The following is a 27444-nucleotide window of genomic DNA, read 5'->3' on the forward strand; positions in this document are numbered from 1 at the left end:
AAGGTGTGGATGGCAGTCTGTGTACCTTTTTTTTTGCTATGCCACCTCCATGGCTCAACTGACCCCCCCTCCCAAGTAGAACAGCTGTGGATCCAGCACATCCATGACTGGACTGCTCTGCCCCCACCATACCATGTGTTGGCTAGCATAGCATCTGATGGGAGTCATGCATCTGCCACACTTCCTGCAGCCACAGCGGGGGTCTCTGAGGGAGTGGATTCCTTCCCCAGCAGAGACCACTGGTGGTCAGTGGACAGGTACATCTCTTACATCCTAAGTCTCTCCAGCACTAAGGATTGGGGGTTAGGATTGCAGCTTTAGTCCCATGGGTTACATTCAAAATGTTTGAAACATTAAGAGCAATCAGAACAAACTGTTAACATTAGTACATAGCTTTCTGTGTTTGTCTCAGACATTTTTTACCTTTCTGTGCACAGGCCATATTAACTAGTTCTATTAATGTTTTGGAGCAAAACCAAACTATCACAATGTTTTATTGAAGGATACATTGCAAATATTAAGATGTTCAGAAATATCTGCTTATTTGCAGGTGGTTAAGCAAAGGTACGTACACAAAGCCTTATCTATATAAGACAGACAAACCACAGTCAGGGTTACAATCCTATGGATGCTTTCAAGGCAGCAAGTTCAACCGAAATAATTTACGTCTAAGTAAATACATGGCAAAATGTAATTTGAAAGTGTTAGAATTCTATGGCTATAGAATTGCAGATGGCACAGCTGAAGTAGTAACATTTGGCCAACAACCAGCAGAGGGCACACCTGCCACTTTTTGCTGACCAAAATAGTGATGCTTTGCCACTTTTTTGGTGACAAAAGTGGTCATTTCCCCTTAATAATAGACATCATTGTGAACCATACCTAGTTTGAGGTCAAATTCAATGCTCCTGTGAGTGTGACTACTTTCAAAAGTGTTCTCTAAATGACTCTCACAACCTACTAAAATGAATGTTGAGTGTTAAGCTTTTAAGTGTTGAACTCCAGAGATTCAATCATGACTGCATGAGGAATTGAGTCCAGCTGCCTATCTGTCCCATCTTGCTCTGTCATGGCTTTTCCAACAGTCAACACTCTGTGCAGCTGCTGAAGAGGACAAGTATTCCAGCTTTTGGAAGGGAGGATCTACCTACTGGGGTTGAGCTCTGGTCTCCACTCTACTGCATCTCATAGAAAGCTGCCAGCTCAGTCTTGTCTACACTGACTGGAGGTGACCCTTCAGGGTTTTAGAGATTGTCTTCCCAAGCCTACCTCAAGATGCCGGGGACTGAACCTAGGGCCTTCTGCATGCACAGCAGATGCTCTGCCACTGAACTACAGCACTTCCATTCTTTCAGCTCTCTAACAAATAGGCCTTTAGCAGACGACTGCTTGCAGAAAGCATTGCCCTTCAGACGGCTTCTCGATCTGGTTATTTGTGATGTGCTTTTTTTAAAAAAAAAACCCAACAGATTTTATATTTACAGTGTCATTTTTATTTCATTTGGCTTCTTTTACTCTCCAAACTGTTTGATTTCCTTAGATTGAGAGCCTCTTGGGGACAGAGCTATTAACATTTAGAGAAACTGCTGTAAGCCGCTCTGAGCCGATGGGAAAAAGTGGGATGTAAATCAATCAGAGTACTAAAAGCATAAGGAATTCCCAGTATCACTACTGCAGATAAGTTCAATATTTCAGATTGCCAGTAGAGAGTATATATGAATAAGACAAAACTGTGGACAAACAAAGAAGAAAATCCAACTAACATAAGAATGTAAGAAAAGTCCTGCTGGATCAGACCAGTGGATCATCTAGTCCAGCATCCTGTTCTCGGAGTGGCAACCAAATGCTGTTGGGGAGCCCACAAGCAGGAACTGAGTGCAAGAGCACCCTCCTTTCCTGTGGTTGTCAACTACTGGTATTCTGATGGGTTGTGTGTATGGCCACCCCTTTGGGACAATATTTAATACAACAACGAGGAAGGCAGTGGAGGCTGGTGGCTCCATGCCAGCATGGCACTGGAATCCACTCTAGGTTTTAGTCCAGACTTTCATGAAACTGTCCAAGGTGCTTCAGAATCTTGGACAGCTCCTTGAAAGTTCAGACTAAAACTCAGAACAGATTCCATTGTCCCACTGATATGGAGCCACCATCTGCCATTGGAAGAAGGCCTGATTCATAGATAGCATTCTCTGTGTAATCCTCACCAGGCTGTGATCCCACTGACAGCCCTGTGCACACCTGGAGATGTTTGCTTGGGAGCTATCAGATTTATGAAAGGCCCCTAATTTTTTTCTTATTCTCCCCCAAAGCCCCCAAACTGATACTGGCTCCTGTATCTTGTTGGTGGTGCCAAGGAATTTGAAACATTTTGTGGGATTATGCCAGTGGTGTTATCTATGATAGTATGATCCACACAGCAGGAAAGAGAGACGTGAAAACAAAGCAAAGGCTTCATGGCCAACATGGCACCTACTATACAGGACTTACCAAACAGGTTCCAGTATATTATTTTAAAGATGCTATAGTAGGGGTAGCTACTAACAGCCAACACATCATTTTACCCAACTATACTAACATAAGGCTTGTTTATAAGAGCAACTTTCCTGAGATAACAAGGATCTGATCTAATGCCACCTTCCAATTTGTTTACACGTTTAAGAGATGAACCAAAGATTCTGAATACCAGTTGCTGGAAACCACAGGAGGGGAGAATGCTCTTGTACTCAGGTCCTGCTTGCGGGCTTCCCACATGCATCTGGCTGGCCACTGTGAGAACAGGATGCTGAACTAGATGGGCCACTAGCCTGATCCAGCAGGCTCTTCCTATGTTTATCTAAGCTATTTAGAGAGAGAACAAATAAGTCCTTCCATGATGGAAGGCTCTTAATTCACAGTTTTTAATCACAGCAATATAAATGTAACCCTAATAATAAAACACAATTCTAGCTACATCAGGGCAAGTCGTTTTGTCACTCTCCTATGCATATAAATAAAAATAGTCTTTTCCTATTAGAAAGATACTTGCAAAGGATTTCTTTAACACTGATTTTACTAACATCGCATTTATATCTGAGTACATCTGTATTCCTTTTCTTTGCTAGTTTCCTTCCTGAGTTCATTTACCAAAGCACAACAAGAAAATAAGTGAAAGATACAAACTACGTCGGTTTTTAAAGAAAACAAATTCATGCCATGATGTATTTTCTAACTTAAGCCCATTGTCAAATGGCATTGTCAAATGTTGATAAATTTGCTGTTAAATTGCTTTGGGTTCTTAATTACTACTTTAAAATTTAACCAAGAACTGATGGTTCAGACAGATTGAACATAAGCCATGCAAGTTTCAAAGTTTCATTCTTTTTGCTGTTATTTATACTTTTATTGAATTTTATATTAACAATATAGACTTAACAGGGAGGCAAGAGAGAAGGGGGAGAGGGGGATACTAGTTTGGGATTTCAAAACAAATACAAATCAGTTTGCATAGATTATAGCATAATACAAAACAAACAAGGAGAATCAAGCATACAGTTCAGTGTACCCAGTCCGAGTGTCCTAGTAGATGTCAGGGTGCTTTTGTCAATGATAGGCTGTATGCTCAAATATACAGACAGCAGTGAGATCCTCAGTCCATCGAAGAATTGGCGGCAGAGATCTAACCTTCCAGTACTGGTCTCCTTCCAGCCACAAGTGTTCTCACAATTTGATTATGTTGCCCATCCAACAGTTCCCAGAGCACAGCAATGTATGTTAGAAGCAAATTAATATGCAAAGTAACTTCATCCAAAGGGAGCAACTATGGGACATGTCTACTGTTGTAGAATCCAGAGCAGACTACAATGCTAACATTCCTCTGCCATCTCTGCTATCTTTTCGGTGCCTTTTGAAGATTTTCCTCTTCCAACAAGCCTTTTAAGTTGAGACCTATCCCAGTCTGTGTCTATGTTAGAATTGCTTTTAAGATGTCTTTTAATATCTTTAACCCTTTTTAAAAGATGTTTTAAAAGGTTTTTTTAATGTTTTTAATGTTGTTTTGTTTTAATGTATTTCAAGGTCTTTTTATGATGTTTTAAAGTGTTTTTAACCGGGGAGGGTTAATTACTGGATTGAATTGCCTCCTATCTTGTTTTAATACCCTGTTTTAATATCATTGTCTGCTGCTGTACTGTTTTTCTATTGTACTATTGTATTTTATCTTATTGTGCTTTAACTGCTGTACGTCGCCTAGAGTGGCCATTGGCCAGATAGGCAACACAGAAATTCAATTTATTATTATTATTATTAGTGTTTCTGTTTGCCGCCCTGGGCTCCTGCTGGAAGGAAGTGCGTGGTATAAATAAAATAATAAATAAATAAATAAATTTAGCAGATAGATAACACTTTTTTTTGTTAGTAATAATAATAATAATAGTAATAAATTTAATTTTTGTGTCGCCTATCTGGCCGAAGCCACTCTAGGCGACGTACACATTAAAATGCAGTAAAATACAATGTAATACAAAATAAAATACAATGCAGTCAACACTAATGTAGCAGTATAAAACCATGTAGGGCAATCAATAACAATTATAAAACAATCACAGAAAAATTAGCCCACCCTGGAGATCCCAAAGGCCTGTCCAAAGAGCCAAGTTTTCAAGGCTCGGCGAAATGTATCCAGGGAAGGGGCATGGCGAAGATCGAACGGGAGGGAGTTCCAGAGAGTGGGGGCCGCCACTGAAAATGCCCTCTCTCTAGTCCCCACCAACCTAGCTGTTTTTGTTGGTGGGACTGAGAGAAGGCCCTGCGTGGCTGATCTAGTCGGGCGGCTTAATTGGTGGTACTGGAGGTGCTCCTTCAGGTAAACTGGACCGAGACCGTGTAGGGATTTAAAGGTTAACACCAACACCTTGAATTGGGCCCGGAAAACAACTGGAAGCCAGTGTAGATGAAATAACACTGGCGTGATGTGATCACGGCGGCGGCTGTTTGTAAGCAAACGAGCCGCCGCATTCTGCACCAGTTGTAATTTCCGGACCGTTTTCAAGGGTAACCCCACGTAGAGCGCATTGCAGTAGTCTAATCGAGAGGTGACCAGGGCATGTACTACCAGTGGGAGCTGATGGACAGGGAGGTAGGGTTGCAGCCTCCGTATGAGGTGCAGTTGATACCAAGCTGCCCGGCTCACTGCCGAAATCTGAGCCTCCATGGACAGCCTGGAATCAAGAACAACCCAGAGGCTACGGACCTGATCCCTCAGGGGTAGACTCACCCCATTAAGCTTCAGGTCAACAGCACTCAACCTTCCCCTGTCACCCACAAGTAGCACCTCGGTTAGGTGCATGAAATAGTAGTTTCTATTGTATTTAGTTTTTCAGTTTTATTCTTGACATCGTTTCTCTAAGACCCGCCTTTTATCTTTTAAATCAGCTGCTTTTACTGCAATAGTGCTCCTGTACTACAGAAATGCTTTAAAGAAGCCACAGTCAGTGAATATCCAAGACTCCACTTTGCACTGAGCAGAAGTGCTTTCCACTTGTACCATGAGACCTTTGGATGTAAGGCATTTAAATTAACTGTTGCAGCTTGGATGTAAGGCATTTAAATAAAATGTATTTTGCAGGATATTGGAGGCTCTGTAGCAATTTGGGAAGCTTGGTAAGATGGCAGCTGTGGGGAACCTTCTCCATGACTCAATCTCACATTTAACCCACAAATAATTATACCCCCCATCTCTACCTGTCAGAAAAAACAGTTACTGTCTTTGTGTACCACTTGTTCAGCCCACATCTACCTATCTCAAATGAACATATCAGAGATGACTACTGAATCCAATTATTCAGTTATTCCCCCCCCCCAAGATTTTTATGGGGAAAAAAAAGGATATGTGTGTGCTCCTTTTCCCCCTAAATATAACTATGGACTCAAAATCACTCTGTTTATATTTAGTAACAAGCTTAATCATTATATAGTTAGATGCCACAATCACTATTAAAATGCATCACTTACAGAACTATAACATAATCTCAGTGACAGAAGTTTGCAATGAACCTCACTGAGTGCCATGAAAAACCTAACGCAAAAACAAACACACACCTAGTCTTGGGGACAATTAAGCTCACTAGTTTGTAGGGCCAGTCCCACTATTATTTATTTATTTATTTATTGTTTGATTTATATCCCGCCCTTCCTCCCAGTAGGAGCTCAGGACGGCAAACAAAAACACTAAAAACACTTTAAAACATCATAAAAATAGACTTTAAAATATATTAAAACAAAACAACTTTAAAAACATTTTTTTAAGTTTTTAAAGCCTCTTTAAAAAAGGTTTAAACACACACACACACACACACACACACGTGTAATTGTGATTAACAAAACAGAGGTTTTTATTGTATTAACAAAACGTTTCAGCTTCCGCCTTCATCAGCTGCCAACATACAAATGCTGTTACCAAGGTGGCAGTTATAGAGCTTTGAGGATGGAATGCTCAGAGGGGCTTCCTTTGCACAAGCTAAGTAGTGGTGGTACTATATATAAAGATTTAAAAACATATTAAAAAGCAATTCCAACACAGATGCAAACTGGAATAAGGTCTCAACTTAAAAGGCTTGTTGAAAGTTGAAGGTCTTCAGTAGGCACTGAAAAGATAACAGAGATGGCACCTGTCTGATATTTAAGGGGAGGGAATTCCAAAGAGTAGGTGCCACCACACTAAGGGTCTGTTTCCTATGTTGTGCAGAAAGACAACTGCCTCAGGTGGCAGATGCCAGACAGCAGTGGCAACCCTCCCAGCCATTCCTTCCAAGCCCCCTGATCATTCCTGTCCTCTTACTTCGTGCCTCAGCAGCGGTAATGCATACTTGTGGATGGCCTAGGATCTGTCTCATCTAGTTGCCTTCTCTTGACAGTTTGTAGCTGACCAAATAAGCAGGCAGAGAGGGAGTCAGTTCAGGCCACATAGTCCAAAAAAGCATCAAATGTGTTTTTTTTGCTTTGCTCACATGGCACACAGTGGCGCCACCACTACATTCCTATATTTGTTTGAGTAGGCAGAACGCAGGTGCCATGCGGAGCAGACACTGAACAGCAACAAGGTATCAGAGAACAGAACTCAGCTGTGTGTGGCACAGGACATGCCTTGCTTTTTTGACAAACTAGCCTCTGGTTCCAAATTTGGGCTTGTGGCCTGTTGAAAATGGCAGATGGGCCAGAGTCGAACCACTTGGAACTGTCTTATTTGATTTCAAAATCCTATGTGTGTGACTGGACCTCTCTTGGTGCATCTGCTGCGTGACTGACTAGCAGTCAGGGCAGCTGGACAGGCCTGTCTGGACTCCTCTGAGAGCTGTGTCTAGGTGCCTAGGTCCCTAGTCCCCAAGTGCAATGGAAGATGCTGTCCTGGTACCAGTCAACTGACACCTAGTTTCGCTCTGAAAATGGAATAGGCAGCAATGTTTCTTGGATCAGTCCTATTAGTTTGAGGTCTATATCACTAAAACAGACATTTAGGAGAAATTCCAGTGTGCGTGTGTGTGTCTAGTGTGGTATATTTCAGGCCGGCATTGGAATGTCTATTGATGCTGTTATCGTTCTTTCTTGCTATACCCCAAAACAGGGGAAGTATGGGCTTAGCTCATGATGTGTGGCTTCTGGGGATTAATGCATTGACCAAGCTCTTCTAATCACTGAATCAAGCTATCATGTCAAGGACAAAGTTTCTAGCCTATCCTTCTCCCTTGATGTATAGGATTTTTATTGCAGAGCACAAAGCAGATAATCCACATTTTAAAGTAGTGCAGTCCTAAGAGGGCCACATCAGGGCCATGTTCACACATAATTGTAAGACAGATGTTCTGGTTTATCAGCACACTGAAGCATGCTGTCCAATCATTTCCCCTTTGCTCCTTCCTTGGAGTGAGCAGGATAAACAGTCAGGAAACCTTGGTTCCACTCTATGTCTAAACCAGGGATTGCAATTTGTTGCTCCCTAACAAGCCTCGACAGCTAGCTAACCTGAAGCCATGATTTGTTGGTTTGCTGATCATGGTTTTATCTGAAATATTTAGCAAGCCTAAAAAGAAGTAAAAGATAAGCTTTGGATAAATTAGTGCCAGAAAGATCAGACCATGAATAACTTTGGTATAATCATATACCAAATATTGATTGCAGCAGGATTTAAGCAATCTGAAAAAGATGCGATGGAAAAAGGAAACATCTTCACAAGCCTAAGGCTGCCACAGAGAAGCAGTGATTTATACATTATAGTTGGATAATGTAGTATTTTGTTTGTTTAACTGAACACAAACATTGCTTCAGGACCAAGATAAAATGTATCCTAGAGAAATAAAAAGAATATTCCTAAACTGCTGGAGAAAAACACAGATAAAGAAAACATGCAACTCCAGTCAGTAGTTTTAAGATAGAAGCAAGTCTTTGGTTTAGGGGGGGGAAGTTAATTATTCAACAATGTACATCCCTATCGGGAGATTTTTGTTTGGTCTGCAGCATATTATATGGCAAATTCTGCTTTTAATTACATTCAGGACAAGAGACTGGATTTGTTGAGGGTCGTACATTATAAATACAGGCAAAAGGTCGGCTCACAGGCCAAGATATTAAATCAACTAGCATTTTCAGGAGATAAAAATGAAAGATACACTTTCCAGTACTCCAGATTTCATGGTATTTTAACATATGCACCCATGTGTGTGAAATCACAACACATTAACAGATAAGAAAAAATTGTATTTTAGCACCATGTGGACGAGTCTGTATGAGCCCAAGGTAAGTGTCAGGCTCACATACTTTGCCCTCTCCTTGTGCAGATGGGAGGAGTTTGTCCGAGCTCAATTTCACTTTTATTTTTTTAGCATTATCTTTGAATCAGGGATCCTGGTTCTGAACAAATTCTGGTCATTTCATATTAAGCCAACGTCAAAACAGTTAAACCAGCCAGACTTTGAATCAGGATATCCAATGTGAATAAAATACTTTGCTGAGATTCCTTACAAGTGAAGCTAAACTCTGGCAAAGTCCTCCTCCCAGTGGCTGGGGAGGAGGAGAGGGGAGAGAGGAGCAAGCAATGGGTACAAAGCCACAAGCAAGGACAACTAGTTTCCCAAATTGGGCCAGGCTGTACATGCTTTGCATTACTTACCATCAAAGTTCTTGTACTGGGCTGTTAAGATTATTTGCACAGAGCGTGTGGCTTCCTTCAACATGCCTTCAAATTCATTCCGACTCTTGTTGGCAAAGTTTTCCTCCATCTCACTAGTACAGCAAGTATAGCCTTGTGGGCAAATCCTCAAATGTTCCCCTGAAAACAAAAGACAGACAAATGTAAGGCACTTGCAGAGAGAGAGAGAGAGGAGTGGGAGAGGGGGAGGGGGAGAGGGAGAGAGAGGGAGAGGGAGAGAGAGAGAGAGAGAGAGAGAGAGAGAGATTGTTGTCAACAGGATTTTTAAAATTTATCAGATTGTTCCTGGAAAGGGTAAATCTGGATTAAAAGGGGAGGGGGGATACGGGCCAGCATTTTGATAAAAAATGTGTATGCATGAGGAGCACCCATCGCACAACGCACTCCCATTCTGGAAGTGCCCCAGGTCTCAAGGGCTGTGAATTCACTCCTATCAGAGCAATCTTATAGAAAATCAGAAACCAGAGCTGTACATCTGCAAACACACCTCAGATCCCTCCTCTTTCACTTGCTGACAGAAATTCACTTAAATAAGATAAAAGCATTGAAAAATGTATCTTGTCTAACCATGTGCTAAAGTAACCCAATTATAAGAGTCAACACGCATAACGTAATTCGATTGTGATTGCCACAATCCTGCCAGTGCTGTTACAAAATGGCTACAAGCATTTACTGAAAACCATGCCTTGCATTATCGGTTTCAAAACCCAGTTCTAAGCAGCCCTGCAAATGGTGAGGTTGCCATTGGAAGCCATCCATATGCCTCCAAGCATATACTGTTCAGTGCTGGGGGCCTTAGGGCTGTTTTTCTCAAAAGTGATGAATTTGTGTTGGTCTGTAAATCACGGTGTAAACTGTAGCACTGGAGAAAACATTGTCAGTGATATTTCAGATTGGCTGGATAGATAAGCATTCAATATTTGGCAGCAACACAGTAATAGTTTACCCCGTCTAGAATCTTTTCTCTAATCTACAGCACAAACACCAGGCTGCAAGACTCATTGCTTGGCCCGCCTGTTGGTTCTTTCCTGCTTCTGCCTGATAGAAACAGCACTGAACCTCTGCCAGTACTCCCATTTGAGAACAGCAGGCAACCAGAGGAGAACCATAAACTCTTTCTCTCCCTCCACCCCCAAAACAAAAAACAGTAATGGTGCATATTGTCCTCAGATTCTAGATTCATCTCTGCAATGGGAGGAAGTAGGAGAAGCTATTTACACAATTATAATCCACACCATCCTTCAGTGAATACTAGGGGAATTCTACCTAGATGACATTAACAACCAAGTGAGTTTAGTTATTAAACTGTACCAGGGATGGAGAACCTGTGGCCTTCCAGGTGTTGTTGGATTCCAACTCCCATCATCCCTGACCACAGGCCACGCTGGGTGGGATTGATGGAAGCTGGAGTCTAACAACTTCTGGAGGGCCACAGGTCATGATGTTTAAAGATCAACTTCTTCTTTATTGATATATGGTCACAGACCTGTTCAAATAAAATAATCAATAAAACGTCAAAACAGTTAAAATACAGAAATATAAAAGTATAACATAGAAATAACAGTTAAGAAAAAAGAATCCTCTTGCAACTCCTTCAAAGTAAAGAGGAACTTGGCCACTGTCTCTGTTGTGGACTTGTTAGAATCAGCCAGGAAATATTTCAGAAACCAGTCCACAGACCTACCAGGAAAGTTCCTCATAATATTTATTTATTTATTTTATTTATTTATTAAATTTATATACCGCCCGACTAGCGATAGCTCTCTGGGCGGTGAACATAAAATAGTATAAAAATACAATGAATAACAAAATAATATTAAAATACAATCAACAATACAATAAACATTATTAAAATTAGATCAATGTAACTTAAAATGCTTCAGAGAATAGGAAGGTTTTGACCTGGCGCCGGAAGGAAAGCAGAGTCGGCGCCAGGCGTACTTCCTCAGGGAGATAGTCCATAGTAATAGGGTCGAGTTGTCTATTATGATCCTCCCTATAAAAGTTACATACAAAAAAACCATGATCCAATGATTCAACTTCATCTCCACAGGGACACAGCCGATCTGCATAAGGGGCACCTTGGTACCACCCTTCCAAGAGAGCAGAAGAGAGCAGAAGAGTTAAACCTGGCTCTAGAAAATACATGGAGATACTTAGGAATAGACAGATTCTCCAAATAATTAAGAGTATTTGAGAAACTGAAAACTCAGAATAAGATGAATAGGGGACCATATTTTACATGCATTTGATAGAGAAAACTGAAAATCAGTATTCTTAATTCTTTGATCTAAAATGAATTTAGCAGTCCCAAATTTCTGTGTATGAATAAAATCAAAAGAAAAACCTAATAAATGCATTTTAACAATAAAGAATTAAAACCAGAAACTGTTATCTTTCAAAAGAAGATTTAAATTTCGTAAAGAAGGATTGCTGAAAACAACCTTGAGCCAGTATCTAAAAGCAAGGGACCATGCAGCAATGGAAATAAGGCCAGCCTCAAGTCATAAACCCACAGCTGTGACACACCTTGGCAATCTGAATAGAGAACTCAGGAATTTTGAGAGGACGCTTTCCACAACTGGATTAGATCCCTGAATCCAGATCAGAACACCATACAATAACTGGGGCAAAATTTTAGCCTTAAATACCTGAATGCCCGCTGGAATATATTGGCCCCCCTTTGTATAGAAAAAGTGAAAGACTGCCTTGGTAGTATTCTGAGCTACCTGCACTGTATGTTTTCTGTGAGTAGCCCAAGAAAGAGTTGAATAAAGCATAATACCCAAGTATTTAAATTGCTTGACTTGATCTATATGTTGCCCATCAATTATCCACTTATTTGACTGAGTACGCCTGGGAAAAAAACATAATTTTAGTTTTACTAAAAAAATTTAAAAAATGAAGTGGACCGACTTATGGCGACCCTATGAGTCTGTGAGTTCAAATCCCCGCTTGTGTATCCTGGGTGTCAAGGGCCAGCAAAAGATCATGCCACAGTGAGTGGCTCAGGGGTTACGTGCCCTGCCACCTGTGCAGCCGTAGGCAAGCTGCATAGTCCCAAGGAGCCCGGTTGCCCCCCAGCTGGCAGTTGTGGGCAAGGAAGGGGCTGGCTTGTGCAGCTGTGGCAAGCTGAGCAGACTCGAGCTATTATTATTATTATTATTATTATTATTATTATTATTATTATCATCTTTATTTATACCCCGCCCTTTTTCCAAACTGGAACTCAAGGCGGCTTCCAGATAAAAACAAGTACACATCATTAAGAACCTATAAAAATATAAAACATATAAACATATAAAATCAGCATTAAAACAGGATTAAACTATTAAGATGTTAAAACCAATTACTCTTAAAATACTGCAACCCAGTTTAGGAGCATACAAGTAAAACAATAACATACAGCATCCTCTTCAGTCACTACCCTTAAAACCTTCAGTTCCAAAGGCCTGCCGGAAGAAAAAAGTCTTTAGCTGTCGGCGGAAAGACTGCACAGAGGAGGCCATTCTTGCCTCCCTAGGGAGGGAGTTCCAGAGCCTAGGGGCAGCCACCGAAAAGGCCCTATCTCATGTCCCCACCAGTCGCACTTGTGAAGGTGTTGGGATCGTGAGAAGGGTCTCTCCTGAAGATCTCAGGGCCCGGGCAGGTTCATATAGGGAGATACGGTCTGACATACAGCCTGGACCTAAGCCGTATAGGGCTTTATAGGTCATAACCAGCACTTTGAATTGTGTCCGGAAACAGACTGGCAGCCAGTGGAGCTGTTGCAGCAGGGGAGTTGTATGGTCCCTGTAACCAGCCCCAGCTAACATTCTGGCTGCAGCTCGTTGCACCAGCTGAAGTTTCCGAACAGTCTTCAAAGGCAGCCCCATGTAGAGCGTGTTACAGTAGTCTGAGCGGGATGTAACTAAGGCATGTGTCACCATAGCCAGATCAGACGACTCCAGGAACGGGCGCAGTTGGCGCACTAATCTTAACTGTGCAAAAGCATTCCTGGCCACCGCAGAAACCTGGGCCTCCAGGTTTAAGGCTGAGTCCAGGAGTACACCCAAACTGCGAACCTGCGTCTTCAGGGGGAGTGTAATCCCATCCAGCACAGGCTGAACCCCTATTCCCTGATCCGCCTTTCGACTGACTAGGAGTACCTCTGTCTTGTCTGGATTAAGCTTCAGCTTGTTCACCCTCATCCAGTCCACCACTGCTGTCAGACACTGGTTTAGAACTGAGACAGTTTCCTTGGAATTAGGTGGAAAGGAGAAGTAGAGTTGGGTGTCATCTGCATACTGGTGGCACCGAACCCCAAATCTCCGGACAACCTCTCCCAGCGGTTTCATGTAGATATTAAATAGCATGGGGGACAGAACTGAACCCTGAGGGACCCCACAGGCCAACGGCCAAGGAGTCGAACAGGAATCCCCCAGCACCACCTTCTGGGTTCGACCCTCCAGGAAGGAACGGAGCCAAAGTCCCATCCCGGTAAGGCGACCCAGAAGGATACCATGGTCGATAGTATCGAAAGCCGCTGAGAGGTCCAACAGAACCAACAGGGACACACTCCCCCTGTCCAGTTCTCTGCGTAGGTCATCTACCAAGGCGACCAAAGCCATCTCCGTCCCATAACCAGGTCTGAAACCAGACTGAAATGGATCTAGATAATCCGTTTCATCCAGGAATCCCTGTAGTTGGGAGGCCACCACACGCTCTATTACCTTGCCCAGGAATGGGATATTAGACACTGGTTGATAATTATCCAGAATAGAGGGGTCCAGGGAGGGCTTTTTCAACAAAGGCCTTACAACTGCCTCCTTTAGGCACATTGGAATTCTGCCTTGTTGTAGGGAGGCATTGGCCACTTCCTTCACCCACTCGGCTAGGCCCCCTCTGGCACTTTTAATAAGCCAGGAAGGGCAAGGGTCTAACAGACATGTGGTGGGCCTCACCTCCCCAAGGATCCTGTCCACATCCTCAGGTTGTACAAGCTGAAAAGAATCCATTATTATTGGACAAGCAGGAGCCAAAGTTACATCCACTGAGCCTGTATCAACTACAGCATCCAAGTCGGAACGAATCTGAACGATTTTGTCTGCAAAGTGCCGTGCAAATTCGTGACAGCGGGCTGATGAGTGGTCTATATTACCCTCTCGGGGGCCAGAATGTAGGAGACCCCTGACCACTCGAAACAGCTCTGCTGGTCGGCTCCCCGCAGACACAATGGTGGCTGAAAAGAATAATTTCTTTGCTGCCCACACTGCCATGGAGTAGGCCTTCAGATAGGCTCTAGCCCGTGTTCGGTCAGACTCGCTCTGAGTCTTCCGCCAACGTCGCTCTAGTCTCCGTCTCATTTGTTTCATCACCATCAGCTCCCTGGTAAACCAGGGAGCTGGTTTGGCTCCATTCCGTGAGAGGGGACGCTCCGGAGCGATCATGTCCACCGCCCTGGCCATTTCCCCATTCCAGAGGTCAGCCAGAGCTTCAACAGAATCGCCTGCCAAGGTGACAGGAAAAACCCCAAGAGCTCTCAGGAAACCATCTGGATCCATCAGCCTCCTGGGGTGGACCATCCTAATTGGTCCCCCACCCCTGCAGAGGTTTTGAGTCCCAGTGAGTCTAAACCCAACCAGGTAGTGATCTGTCCATGACAACGGAACTACAGAGAGTTCCTCCACACCAAGATCACCATCATCCCATCCAGCACAGAACACAAGGTCCAGAGTGTGGCCAGCAGCATGAGTGGAACCAGATATTACTTGGGACAGACCCATGGTTGTCATGGAGGCCATGAAATCCTGAGCCACTCCCGCCAGAGCGGTCTCGGCATGGTTGTTGAAGTCCCCCAGTACAACGAACCTAGGTGATTCCAACACCAACCCCGAGACCACCCCGGCTAGCTCAGGAAGGGAGACTGTTGAGCAGCAGGGTGGGCGGTACACCAACAGAATCCCTATTCTGTCCCTGCCGCCCAACTTCAGATACACACACTCGAACCCTGAAGACTGTGGGATAGGGCACCTGGTCAGGGGAATGGTATTACGATAGACCACTGCAACTCCACCTCCCCGCCTCCCAGGTCTTGCCTGCTGCTGTACAGAGAAACCTGGTGGGCAAAGCTGAAAGAGATTAACCCCCCCATCTTCATCCAACCAGGTCTCTGTAATACAAGCCAGGTCGGCGTGCTCATCCAGTATCAGATCCTGAATGGCTGTTGTTTTACCATTCACCGACCTGGCATTCATAAGCAGCATTTTCAACCCAGGGGGGTTATCACCCCAGCTATCCAGACTACTACTCGAGCTAGCTGGGGAGGACTAGCCTCAGAGGGAGGCAATGGTAAACCCCCTCTGAATACCGCTTACCATGAACACCCTATTCATAAAAATGTAAATGTACTGCCTTCAAGTCGATTCTGACTTATGGCGACCCTATGAATAGGGTTTTTATGAGGCTGAGAGGCAGTGACTGGCCCAAGGTCACCCAGTGAGTTTCATGGCTGTGTGGGGATTCGAACCATAGTCGTAGTCCAACACCTTAACCAGGGTCGCCATAAGTCGGGATCAACTTGAAGGCAGTCCCCATTATATTACATAACATATGATGGTAATAAAGAACAAGCAAAGCACACCCACCAACAAAAGCTAGTTCATATTAGTCACTGGTTTAGCAATCAATCTACAAATCTATATTTTCAAATAGCCTGAATAACAGCATCAACTCTTTTATAAAATCCAAAATTTATTCTACTTATTGAAGGGCGTATCTATGACATTTGATATCACAGCATTTCAACTCAATAGTAGAGCAACATTTTCATATTTGCTCTTTGCAGTTCAAATTTATTCCACGATGCAAGGGGGAAATTGTTTTCAAAGACATCTTTTCGTTTTTGATCTGACCCCACAATGGTGGTATTCTCTGTCATTTCGTGCCTGGCCAAGAAAATATTAACCGCACTCTTGGGTTTGCTTCCTGCTTTGTTTCTCATTTCTCCTTTACTGAAATAGCACCCAAATAGGGACAACGAGGGGATGGGGAGGGGCATCTTCCTTCAACGGTTGGAAGCATGCAATCACTCAGACTAGTAGCGACTTTCACACTGGGATTGTCGCCAGGATTTCACAACGATTAACAGTCAATGATCCTTGGGCAGGGCAACTATTTCCATCTCTGAGGCCACAGCTGACTAAGCAAAACAGCTATGCTGACGGCAATGAAATATTCTGAGAAGCATAAAACGAAAGGATTCAGGAGAAAGGTTCAGAGGTACTGGGAGTGGGGGCAGGGGGAAGATTGCTCTTTTAGCTATAGGGTTCTTCTGCCTAAATAATATTGTGTTCATTTGGTTTGCATTTGGGGCTGGAATTCAGACAGAAAAAGACCGTCCAACTTTCCATTTATAGCAAAGGGGATCCTCAGTAACAGGGCCTCATTTTCCTCTTCAGAAGTAGATGATCTGACATATGGTATTCCAAAAAGAGCCATTATTTCCTAAACAGTCTGAACACAATTTTATGCAAAAATCTAAGCTATGTCTTAAAGGTAACCTTAGAGCAGTACTCTTATTCCCAAAGCTGCCCTACAACCACGAAACCATACCAAACAGGCGCTGCTGCAAGGCAGAAAATCCCCCAGAGAACAACGTGGGCAGCCACCCAAAGCTGTACCCCACATTTCAGCCAACTTCAGTTAGAGTTTCATCTTCTCTCCCCACCCCCCCCAACTCCAACTGTCAAGAGCATTTAGAGATATGTGGCTCACTGGAGTGAACAAAGGCTGAAGCAAGACTGTACCAGTTACTCTGGAAACTGTATCAGTCACACTAAAAATAAGAGAGTGAATGTGCTGCATCTTGGGGAGGAAGGCAGTTTTCAAATTCTAGCATTTTCAAAGAGCATTTCAATTGCAGCAATACATACCCAGTTGCTCTGCTGTAGTTTAAGATGGGGGGGACCTGATGCCCTCCAGATGTTGTTGGGACTACCAAGTTCCATCATTCTTGATCACTGGACTTGCTGGCAGGGCCACAGTTTAGCCACCCTTGGTTTATATCGGGGTATCAAATTGCAACTTTCAATTCACAGCAACTTTGTGGCTCCCCTGTGTTTGTGTGTTAGGCTTTTAGGGATCACTTTTTGAGACGCTGCTTGAATAGGAAACTTACCAGACAGCAGCCTTATTGGTTTTCAATGGACATACTCAGAAGGAAGCGATTTGCTATCTACAATAAAGGCCACAGGGAAAAAATGGTCAGGCCAGATTAATGAATGCTTTTAAAAGCCCAGCTGATCATTACTTTGGCTGTTTATAGTTGGATAAAGTCCAACACCCAAGCCACCAATGCACCTATAATTCACACAATGAATTGGAGCTGGGGCTAGGGCTGGGTGGGAGAGAGCAGGAACAAGAAGAAAGCATCATATTTCAACTCACAGATCAAGGTCTGACATCAAATATTTTGATCTGCCTGCCAAGGGCTTCTGGAGCTATCCCACTCACTTCTTTCATTAGTATAGGGCTGAGATATCATCCTTCTGTGTGCACTTAACTCCAGGTAAACATTAGTGAAAGGCACCTGATGACATTGATACGGAAACAGAACTGTCAGCCCTGGCATATCCTGCTGCTTGCATAGTCACATCAAGGCATGTGTAGCAAGTGACAAGCAACGCAGTACAGCAACAGCATGTATCCACAAACAAACACACAATGAATACATTCCTTCGAGAAGTGCTGTATTCAGCTTTGAAGTAAAAAAAAGAAAACTAAACTAAAACTACTAGAAAATGATGTTTTTACCTCCCCTCAAACATGCAAAGAAAAAGAAAAGTCCACTTTGTCAACGTTAACAAACATTGCCCTATTTAGAAAATGCATGCAGGAAAAGGGTTTGAGAGTCTTTATTACTCTTATCCTGGGATGCCAGGATTACTTGGCAAACGGAATGATATACAGGGAGTTATTACATCATCTGTATCACTAGGACTACAACAGAAATCCTTGAGCTTTGACTAGCCTTAGTATCCAGGCAAGTATATGCTCACCAGTGACTCTGCCTCTACCCTAAGGGAGAGAAGGGTCTTGTGTCTGATATCACACTGATTTTCAAAAGTCCTCTGAACACCACAAGGCCTAATGCAACTGTGGGGCAAGGGACTGAGAAATGTGCAGCTGGCGATCAAAACTATGGATCCCTTGGGCTACATCTAACTCATATGCACTGTAAATCAACAATTGTCACAATCTACTGAGCAAGGAATAGAAGCTCTTACTATGAGGAGTAGTTGCTTCAGCTAAGAGATCTAACTAGGATAAAAAGTTGCAACTCTGACAGATTCCAAGCCCTGCTCATCCAACTCCTGTAAAGCATTATCATCATGATAAAAACTTAACATTACAAAGATGAAGACTTACATTTATTTGTTGTTTGCATACCACTTTCAAATTTATCAGATCTTGGAAGTGGAAGAAATAATGATACAGAAACATCTTTAATATATTTTAAAAACATAATGCAACAGTAAATGCAGCATAACGTCATAACTGCATCACATGCAGGAAACATCAGAACATAGACAAGCTAAATACTCCCCAAATGCTTGACACATAAGAAATAGGTAGTCAGAACCAGACACAAATATGATTCATGAAACTTGCAAAGCTCTAAAGACTTCTTGGCTATTAATTCATCTGACTTTTATGCATCAAAAGACATCTTCAGCCATTCACTAGCCATCTCATCTTCAGCCATTCACTAGCCATTTCACTGCATGTGGTTCCATGGTGCAAGTTGGGAAGTGCCATGCCAAACTGATTTCACAAGGTATTTCGTGAACGTTTATAAGCAAAGCCCTGCCTCCTCCTCGTTGTTTGTTTATCCCCAGCAGCTAGTATTCAGAGGAAACACAATGTAACTGAGGAAGACATAACTAGCCATGCATCTTTTGCGGACTGAAAGCAACAACAACAGTGAATACAACGAGAGACTGGTTTAGAGTCAGATGAGCTCTCTGACATGTACCCGCTGCCGTTGCCGCTGCAAAACCTCAACAACAACAACGTGGAAAGCGCCAACTGGCAGTCCTTCCACCCCACCCTGCAAGAGAGGAACGCGCTCACCGTCATGCTGGCATGTGGGGGTGAGAAAGAGCGCTCCTCACCACTGCTTCCTGGCACAGGGCCTCCTGCTCAACAACAGCCACCACCGCCGCATCCTCCTCCTCCCCCTGCTCCAGGCAAGGCCCAGGTCCTCGCCGCTGCTTCTCGGTGTGGGGCCCCCTGCTCAACAACAGCGTGCGGGGCCTCCCGACGTGGGGGCCTCCTGCTCAACAACAGCCCGGTGCCTCCTGCCCAACAACAGCCTGGCATGGGGCCTCTTGCGCGGGGCCTCTTGCTCAACAACAGCTGCTGCCGCCGCCGCCACATCCTTCTCCTCCTCCTGCTCCAGGCAAGGCCCCAGGTCCCTGAGCCCAAGCCCCCACAGCCGCCCCCCAACATAAACCATCACCAGCAGCAGAAGCCCAGGGAGCAGCAGCTGAGCAAGCCCAAGGACATGGAGAGGAAGACAACACTGAACAGCAAACAGCTTTGCTGTAACAAATGCCTGTCGCCCTTCTGCCTCTTGGGAGCCCCCCCCCCGCTAACACCACCTCCTCTTTCTTGGCGGTGCCGATAATGATAATGTTATTTGTTATTTAATTTAATTTTTGTAAATCATATTGCTTTTATTGTGTTTTTATTGTATTTTTATACCTGCGTTGATTTTTCTTTGTTATCCTCCTTGAGGGCCTTTGGCCGAAAGGCAGGGTATAAATAAAATTTAATAATAATAATATTAGTAGTAGTATTAATAACAATAACAACAATAATAATTTTCAATACATGGCTCATACTGATTTACTCCAGCATATCTTAAAACTCCTAGGCAGTGATCCCTATCAGCTACTAATCAACAAATTTTCTTATTGCCAAGCTGGGCTGCTGTAATACCTTCCTATGATCTAGGAGGCTCTCTAATGTTGACAAATAAAATAAAATATAGCCAATTTCTGGTAGGGTTACTGCCACCACTCACTGTTTTGCCACATTCCCCTGGCTAGGCCTGGAACACCCTTAAACTTTATAAATGTAAATGCAGTAGGCTATGTTGAGGATAAGGCACTGAGGGAGAGAAAAGCATACCACACTTTCATTTGATTCCTAAAAAGGGGCTTACTTTATTGAAAGAAAGACTAAAAGGATAGGGCTTGCAGGTGTAAAACAACAGTAAATAATATACAGATCATACACTCAACCTTAAAAGAAAACAAACTTCTTACAATGTCTACCTTATTTTCACTATATGTACAATGTAGTGGAGAGCTTTAAAACAGGATTAGAAAATCCTTGGAGAATAAGGCTATCTATGGCTACTAGCTGCAATGGCTATGTTCTACCTCAAGATTTGGAGGCAGTATTCCGCTGAATACTAGTTCCTGGAAATCACAAGTAGGTAGAGTGCAGTTGTCCTTGGGCCTGTTTGTGGGCTTCCCATAAGCATTTGGTTGGCCACTGTGATTCTGGGCTGCAAAACAGGAACAGCTGAGTCTAAAATATTCATTTCCCCATCTCAAAGCTGTGTAAAAATTGCGCTTTTCTACTGCTCCCTTTTCTCAATTCCAAATGAGCTTGGTCCTCCAAGCTGTTTTTGGAGAGATCTCTGCAATTTTTACATAGGAAGCTGCTTTATACTGAAGTCAGACCATTTGGTCCATCTAGCTCAGTACTGTCAACACTGACTGCCTGGATCTCTCCAGGGTTTCAGAGGAGAGACATTCCCAGCCCTGCCTGGAGATGCCAGGGATTGAACCCGAGGCTTTCTGCCTGCAAAGCACGTGCTCTGCTGCTGAGCTATGGCTGTTTCCCTTTGCAATATGTAGCTCATCCTAAATTATTCCTTTCCAGCCGTCTGAAATCCCCAGCCATTCCTGCCGCTAGTTTTCCTCCTTTTCAGAGCAAAAAACTGTAGCAGGTCCCATCTTGTGCCTCCACCCCATCCTCTGGGCAGTCAGAGGGCATGTTTGGAAAAAGAGAAATTGGCAGCACAGAAGTCTAAGGGCAGCTAGCATTAAGTCAGGCTAGTTACTAGCTGAGTTGGACTTCAGAGGAGCATTGGGTTCTGTTTGTTTTTTTCAGTTGGGGAAACAAGCATGATTACTTGGGAGTAAATCCCATGGAACTCAATAAGTACACAAATGATCAAACCTGCCCTCCCCTCCTCCTCACTCCCATCACCTCCCTTTTGCCCCTTCCCTCCCCCTTCCTTCACCCCTCCTCCAGCCCTCCCAATCTCCTCCTCCCTCCTCCCACTCCTTCTGCTCCTCTCTCCCCCTTCTTCCTTCTCTCTCCTCTCCCCTCCCCCTACTCCTCCCCATGGTCAGTTTTACCTATCCTAGCCGTGATTGCACAGGAGTATATCCCATTGAACTCAATAAGCAAGCAAATGATCAGACCTGCCTTCCCCCCTCCTTCTCTCCCTTCCTCCTCCCTCTCTTCCTTCTTCTTCCTCCCCTGTCCACTCCAGCAGGTGTTGCCACCACTCACCATATGCTCAGAGGCACATGTTACCAAATTCTTCTAAGCTACACAGGAAGTGGATTGGACTGTGAAAGACCAACCCAAATTGTGTTTGTATTTTGACAAACGTGTAGGCAGTACAATATCTCAGAGAGGAGGTCAGGTCTCCTGCTTCCCTGGTGCATTCACTATAGCTGCCCAGTTACCCTGCTTTTTAAAGTTTGATAGAAATATCTGTTGGCTATAGGTACCTTCTTAAACCACAAGGTTTTTTGCCTATTAGTGAATATAAACTATAGAAAGATCAAGCAAAATATTGGCATAGGCCAATTCTTCTGTATTGGCTCCTGCTCTGTTACAAACTGGTGTAGAATATTCAAAACTCAAAATTACATTCCAGTCAGAAAAGAAGTTATTTTAAGAAACAGGCGTTTCCAACCATAATGAAAATGTGCTGAATCTTAACACAGAGAAGGATCTAGCTGTTCTGTATGGAAAAGCATCAACATATGACCAGGAAATTTTGCCAGTATTGGTAGTTTTTAAAATTAGTGCTGGGCTTCTGTGGGATCCTAAATATAACTTTGACAAACAGTTGCACAATCATTTTGTGGTTAATCATAGCTGTTTGTGCTACTCCTGTTAGATAAATACTTACTGAAATATGTGTGCCAGAAGTCACATGAACAAAGAGAAGCAGACCACATAAAACATGCTCTCCAAATCATCAAACAGAAAAAACAACGCACAAGTTGTAGCATGATCAGGTCTTGGTAAAATCATGTAGGGAATAATTACAGTGTCTCCCTTCATAATACCATGTAGTTACAGAGTTAGTCAGGGTTTCCACTTAAGGACATTGGTGTTTTTTTTATAGAAATTTATAGCTCAGCTGCAAAAATAGCTTCCCATGAAACTTGGCAAGAAAGGTTCTGGTGCAAGCAAGATTTCTGATTTTTATTGGTGATGTATCTAGTTTGCCTTAAATACATTTCATATTTTTTAAAAATAAGAATCAATTAATCTTCTGTTGCCCAAACACTGCTGGGTGCTTTCAGATGTTTTGTTTTTGCAATTCAGAATCACTTTAACTCCCACAGGAGGCATGTGATGCCTATCAAGGCTGAGTGGACAGGTTGGGAATTGTCGGGAGTTCCAAGAATGGCAGAAGACCTACCACCCCAAAAGTGCTGCCATGCTCACTGTTCATGGAGAACCCAAGACGGACGAGGGCAGCCTGAGAGAATTCTCAGTTTGCGTGCCTCACTTCTTCCAAGTGAGTATTATGTGAATTTTGGTTAAACCCAAACTTTGTATGAGCTCAAATCACTGTCTCTCCTTTTTAATTGGTCCCTTTGTCAGGAAAGCCGTACAGAATGTTGATGTTTCCGGGCCAAGACAGACTTTAATATACGAAGCAGTGGAATATGGAAACTGGAGAAGTTAATGAACAATTATACAAATATATTTGGAAAATTAAACAGATCTTTTTTATTTGTTTGGCTTTAAGAGAAAACCAGTTTTAAAGTAAAATCTAGATGGTATTCAGTCCCATGGAGGTGAAAAAGGATGTGGGAGACAGATACAGGAGGACCACATTGGAAGGATGTAGAAGGGCATTGGCATTCTAATACGGGAATGCATCCTGCAGAATGTTAAGAATGAACCCCATAATTTGATATAGCTTATGCTGGTGGCAGAAAAGATTTATTTAGTCAAATTATGGAAGAATATGAATATTCTGGTAATTAAGGGCTAGATATGTAAACTTTGGTATATGGCCATCATGGCAAAATTACTGCCCATATTAAATCAAGGGCAGAAAATAATGAATTTTTTACATCTAAAAAAAGAAAGGGTGTTTTTATCTAATTTTGGAAAGACTATGGATAATATATGGCTTAAAAAAACTGTTGTGCAAGTGGAAAAATATTTTGTTATGGTATAAGTTCCACAACTCCGCCCCCCCGACCGCTTAAAAATTGCTGAGGGTCTTAGCAGACCTCTTAATGATTTTTCTGCCTATTGTAGAATCGTACAATTGTAAAACATGGAGCTAGATATGTTTGATTATATCTATATTGCTTCTTTTATTACTTATATTGTATCTGATTGTATTACAATGTGAATTCCATAGAATTCCTGTTGTAAGCATTCTTCATAGACACACCATTGACCACCTGAATGAAGCTCACAGACCACTAGTGGGCTATGTTCATGGATCATAGTTTGGGAGCCCCTGGCATAAAGGGATGAAATGTCATTTTACATAAAATATCTATAAAAAAGAAATAAAGAAACAGCACACATATTTATCCAATTTTTGGGTGGCTCTCCAGTATACTCAAATAGGTGCTACAGTACTGTTTTGTATAGTGATGGGTTTCATGACAATGTAAGATTTCAGGAACTTTCCAAGCCTTTTTAACAATCAAAATATGAAACAATTAATTCATTCACCTCTTATGGTGCTCCCAACTACAATTTTCTCTGATACAGCATTCCTTCTATTGGCCACAGAGTTACTGGTACCGGTACCAGTACCAGTTAAGTGTTCACTTACAGACTTCCTCAAGTCTCTTTGGAGACTTCTGTCCAAACCCATCCAAGAATCAAAGAATGCTTTTACATTGCTTAGGTTTCATTGTTGATCAAGACAGAAAAGGCTACCAGAATCCTTGTAATTGTCCATGTGCCACACATTTAGGAACATACGAAGCTGCCTTATACCAAGTCAGACCATTGGTCCCTCTAGCTCAATGCTGGCAACACTCATTGTTGTGTATCTTGAGGGTTTCAAATAGAAGTCTTTCCCAGCTCTACGTGGAGACACTGAGGACTGAAGCGGGACCTTTCAATTTGCAAAACATATGACCCTTTCCCTTTGCAGAACAAACTGAATAGTGGGGGGGGGGGAGAAAAGAAATATTGTTTTGATGGTCTGCCCCTAGGCTTCTGGAAATAACTGTGGATTATCAAGGAATGATCCTAGGAACTCTTGTCCATTTTGTGGCTTTACATAGCATATTTTCCTAGATTATGCATGAGAGCAGAAAGTATAATGTCCTCTTTGTGCTAAGGAACTCAGCAGGCCTGAAAAGTTACTTTCCCATCTGACATGTGTATTCCTCAATGCATACTTTTTACATAGACCAGAAAGCTTAACTTCTCAGTCTGTTCCTCCTCTATTACTCTAGAAAGCTCTGGCTTGCATTCACATTTAGCAGTGCATCTTGCCAAGCCAAAATGAGTGCTTGCAGCATCCAGACATAATTATCCATAGCTCTGTCCACAGCTGAAGCACAGTTTGAAAGTCTGAAGTTTCTATTTGCTAAATGTCTACAAGCTAGTAAGTAATATTAACTTTTCTGGAGCTTCTGTGTTTGTTGGAACTGCTTGTTATTGAAGCTTTAGAACATCTGTGACTGCTTCAAACCCTTTAAGCCAGCTTGGAAAGCAATTTATAATAATAATATAACAATATATATTATATAACAAATATATAACAAATAATAATAATAAATAAGAATAATATAATAAAATATTATATATTATATAACAAATATATAACAAATAATAATAATAAAAAGCCTTTGTCACTATCATTTGGCTATACTCCACTATATACAATCAGGTAAGACCGATACTGCTGTGAAGAGGGGCCCCGTGAATGCTCTTTGCCCAGGGTCCCCTGAAACGTGGCGCTGGCGCTGGTCTACTTCATCATGATATATGTGCAAAGTGGTGTTTGGTGCTGAATAAGCTCAAGCCCTTGGCACAGTCCGTAATTTTCTAACAATCTAATGGTTTAGCCTTACAATGAATTTCAATTCAATTTCATTACTACCCTGGAAAACAGTCAAACTTCACATTTCACCTTCAGTGTTGGTTTCCACCTTACAAATCAATCCCAGCCCCTCCCACCCTGCCCTCAAGGAGTTCTACATCTGTCTTGATAAGATATTTATAAATAACAAAAAACTGCGCTTTGATTAGCAATTGCCTTAAGCAGAAGAGATGCTGAAATTACAGACTTCTAAAGCTGCATTTGCCGAAGCGAACAAATGGGAATTTATCTGATCTCCTTTCAGAGAAGATGCTTTTAAAAAATTCTGATCCTTTTCAGCATGATGGGAAGCATTTGCTTTAATTTTCATTTGATGTTCACCTAAGGAATGAACCAGCTCTCATGCAAGTCAACCGCAAAACTCCCACTAGTTTCAAAAGTCAGTGGATACGATCTCCTGGTGTTTCTAAGAGTTTTGTAACTTGGTTGTACAGTTAGTAGTTTGTACTCTGAGTTATGAATAGCACAAAATTTCTCAAATGTCAGCCCCATGGGAAATTGTCTTGAAGAATTCACATTAGAATGCAAAACCTAACCTCATTTGAAAAGAATAATGCTCCATGTTTCCCTACTGGGTTGGCAAGGAACAATGCACTTTCTCCTTGGGTTGTGCATAAGGAAAAAGAAACCTTCTGCTAGATGATTTTGGCTTTATAGAAATTACTAGCTGCAACCAGGCTACTCTGAATTTAGGATGCCAGGTATCTGTAGTTGTTTCATATCCCACCTGGTCAAAAAACAGATCCAGGCAGCTTGTATAATATTTTTGAATTTTGTAAAATAATCCATAAAGCCACAAAATAACCTAAGTTCATAACCAACAAAATAATCCAATAAAAACAGATGCACAAGTTGTAGGCCACCATCACTGGAGCTGCTTGAATTCACTGGGAGCCTCCACTTGCAAGCCTCTCTCCATTTCAGTGTCCAATTTAAGCGTAACAGTGTAAAGCAACTCAGTAATCTACATAAGCATCTTGGTTCATGTAAAGCATGTGGTTCTTCAAAAGAACTGATACACTGAAAGCTGCCATGAATTTGCCTGAAGAGAGAATTACATGAAATGGTTCAACAAACAGATATCCATCTCAAATATCTTTCTACTCAATCACATGGACCATCCTTGATTTGTACAGAGTTCACATGATTTGTTTATTTTAATCCCCAGTAAATTCAAACCCCCTGCCAGCAAGCATTCACAAAGAGGTTACAAGGGGACAGCTAACCTCCATGAACAGAGGTACACTGTGAAAGAACTAAAGATCTGGAAATAACTTCCTTTTCCAAGTCTCTCTCTCTCTCAATCTTCACCCCTAAATACATCTCTAATTATGTTTCTTCTTTAACTTGCAAAAAAAATTACAATTTTGAATCATAGAAAATAACATTATCTGCTACATACACACCAAAATTTGACTACTGCCCTACATACAAATAAAACATATTTTAAATTGAGTCACTACTTACACTTAGGGTTAAGGTGCCCACATTGGTCAAAGGCCTCACATAGTACAGTACACTGATACATGAAGTGACAGCTGGTTTAATGTATTTATTAAATTAATATCCTGCCTTTCTTCCAAGAAGATCAAGGCAGTGTACATAGTTCCCCACCCCGTTTTATCCTCAAACAACCCTGTGAGGTAGGTTAGGTGAACAGTGTGTGACTGGCTCAAGCTTGTCCAGTAAACTTCATGGCTTTATGGGGATTTAAACCTTGGTCTTCCCAGTCCTAGACCAACAATGTAACCACTTTGGCTCTCAAACTGTAAGAGCTTGAGCACCAGCAGGCTTCTTCATATGACAGCTACCAGCTGCTAATGCCACGTTGTAGTTGTTTTTCAACATCCATTGAGAAACATCAATCGGG

At 42.4% G+C, this 27444-nt stretch overlaps 1 protein-coding gene across 1 annotated transcript in view; it reads right to left on the reverse strand.

The window, feature by feature from the left end:
• The window catches only part of GPC1 (glypican 1), a 294033-nt gene that overhangs the window by 135550 nt on the left and 131039 nt on the right, over positions 1 to 27444 (reverse strand). The window contains exon 2 of the mRNA XM_061636696.1: positions 9140 to 9298. Within this exon, the coding sequence (XP_061492680.1) occupies positions 9140 to 9298 (159 nt within the window). The remainder of the gene's footprint in view (positions 1 to 9139; positions 9299 to 27444) is intronic.

This window comes from Rhineura floridana, chromosome 7 (genome assembly GCF_030035675.1).
Source record: "Rhineura floridana isolate rRhiFlo1 chromosome 7, rRhiFlo1.hap2, whole genome shotgun sequence".
Classification (NCBI taxonomy): Eukaryota; Metazoa; Chordata; class Lepidosauria; order Squamata; family Rhineuridae; genus Rhineura; species Rhineura floridana.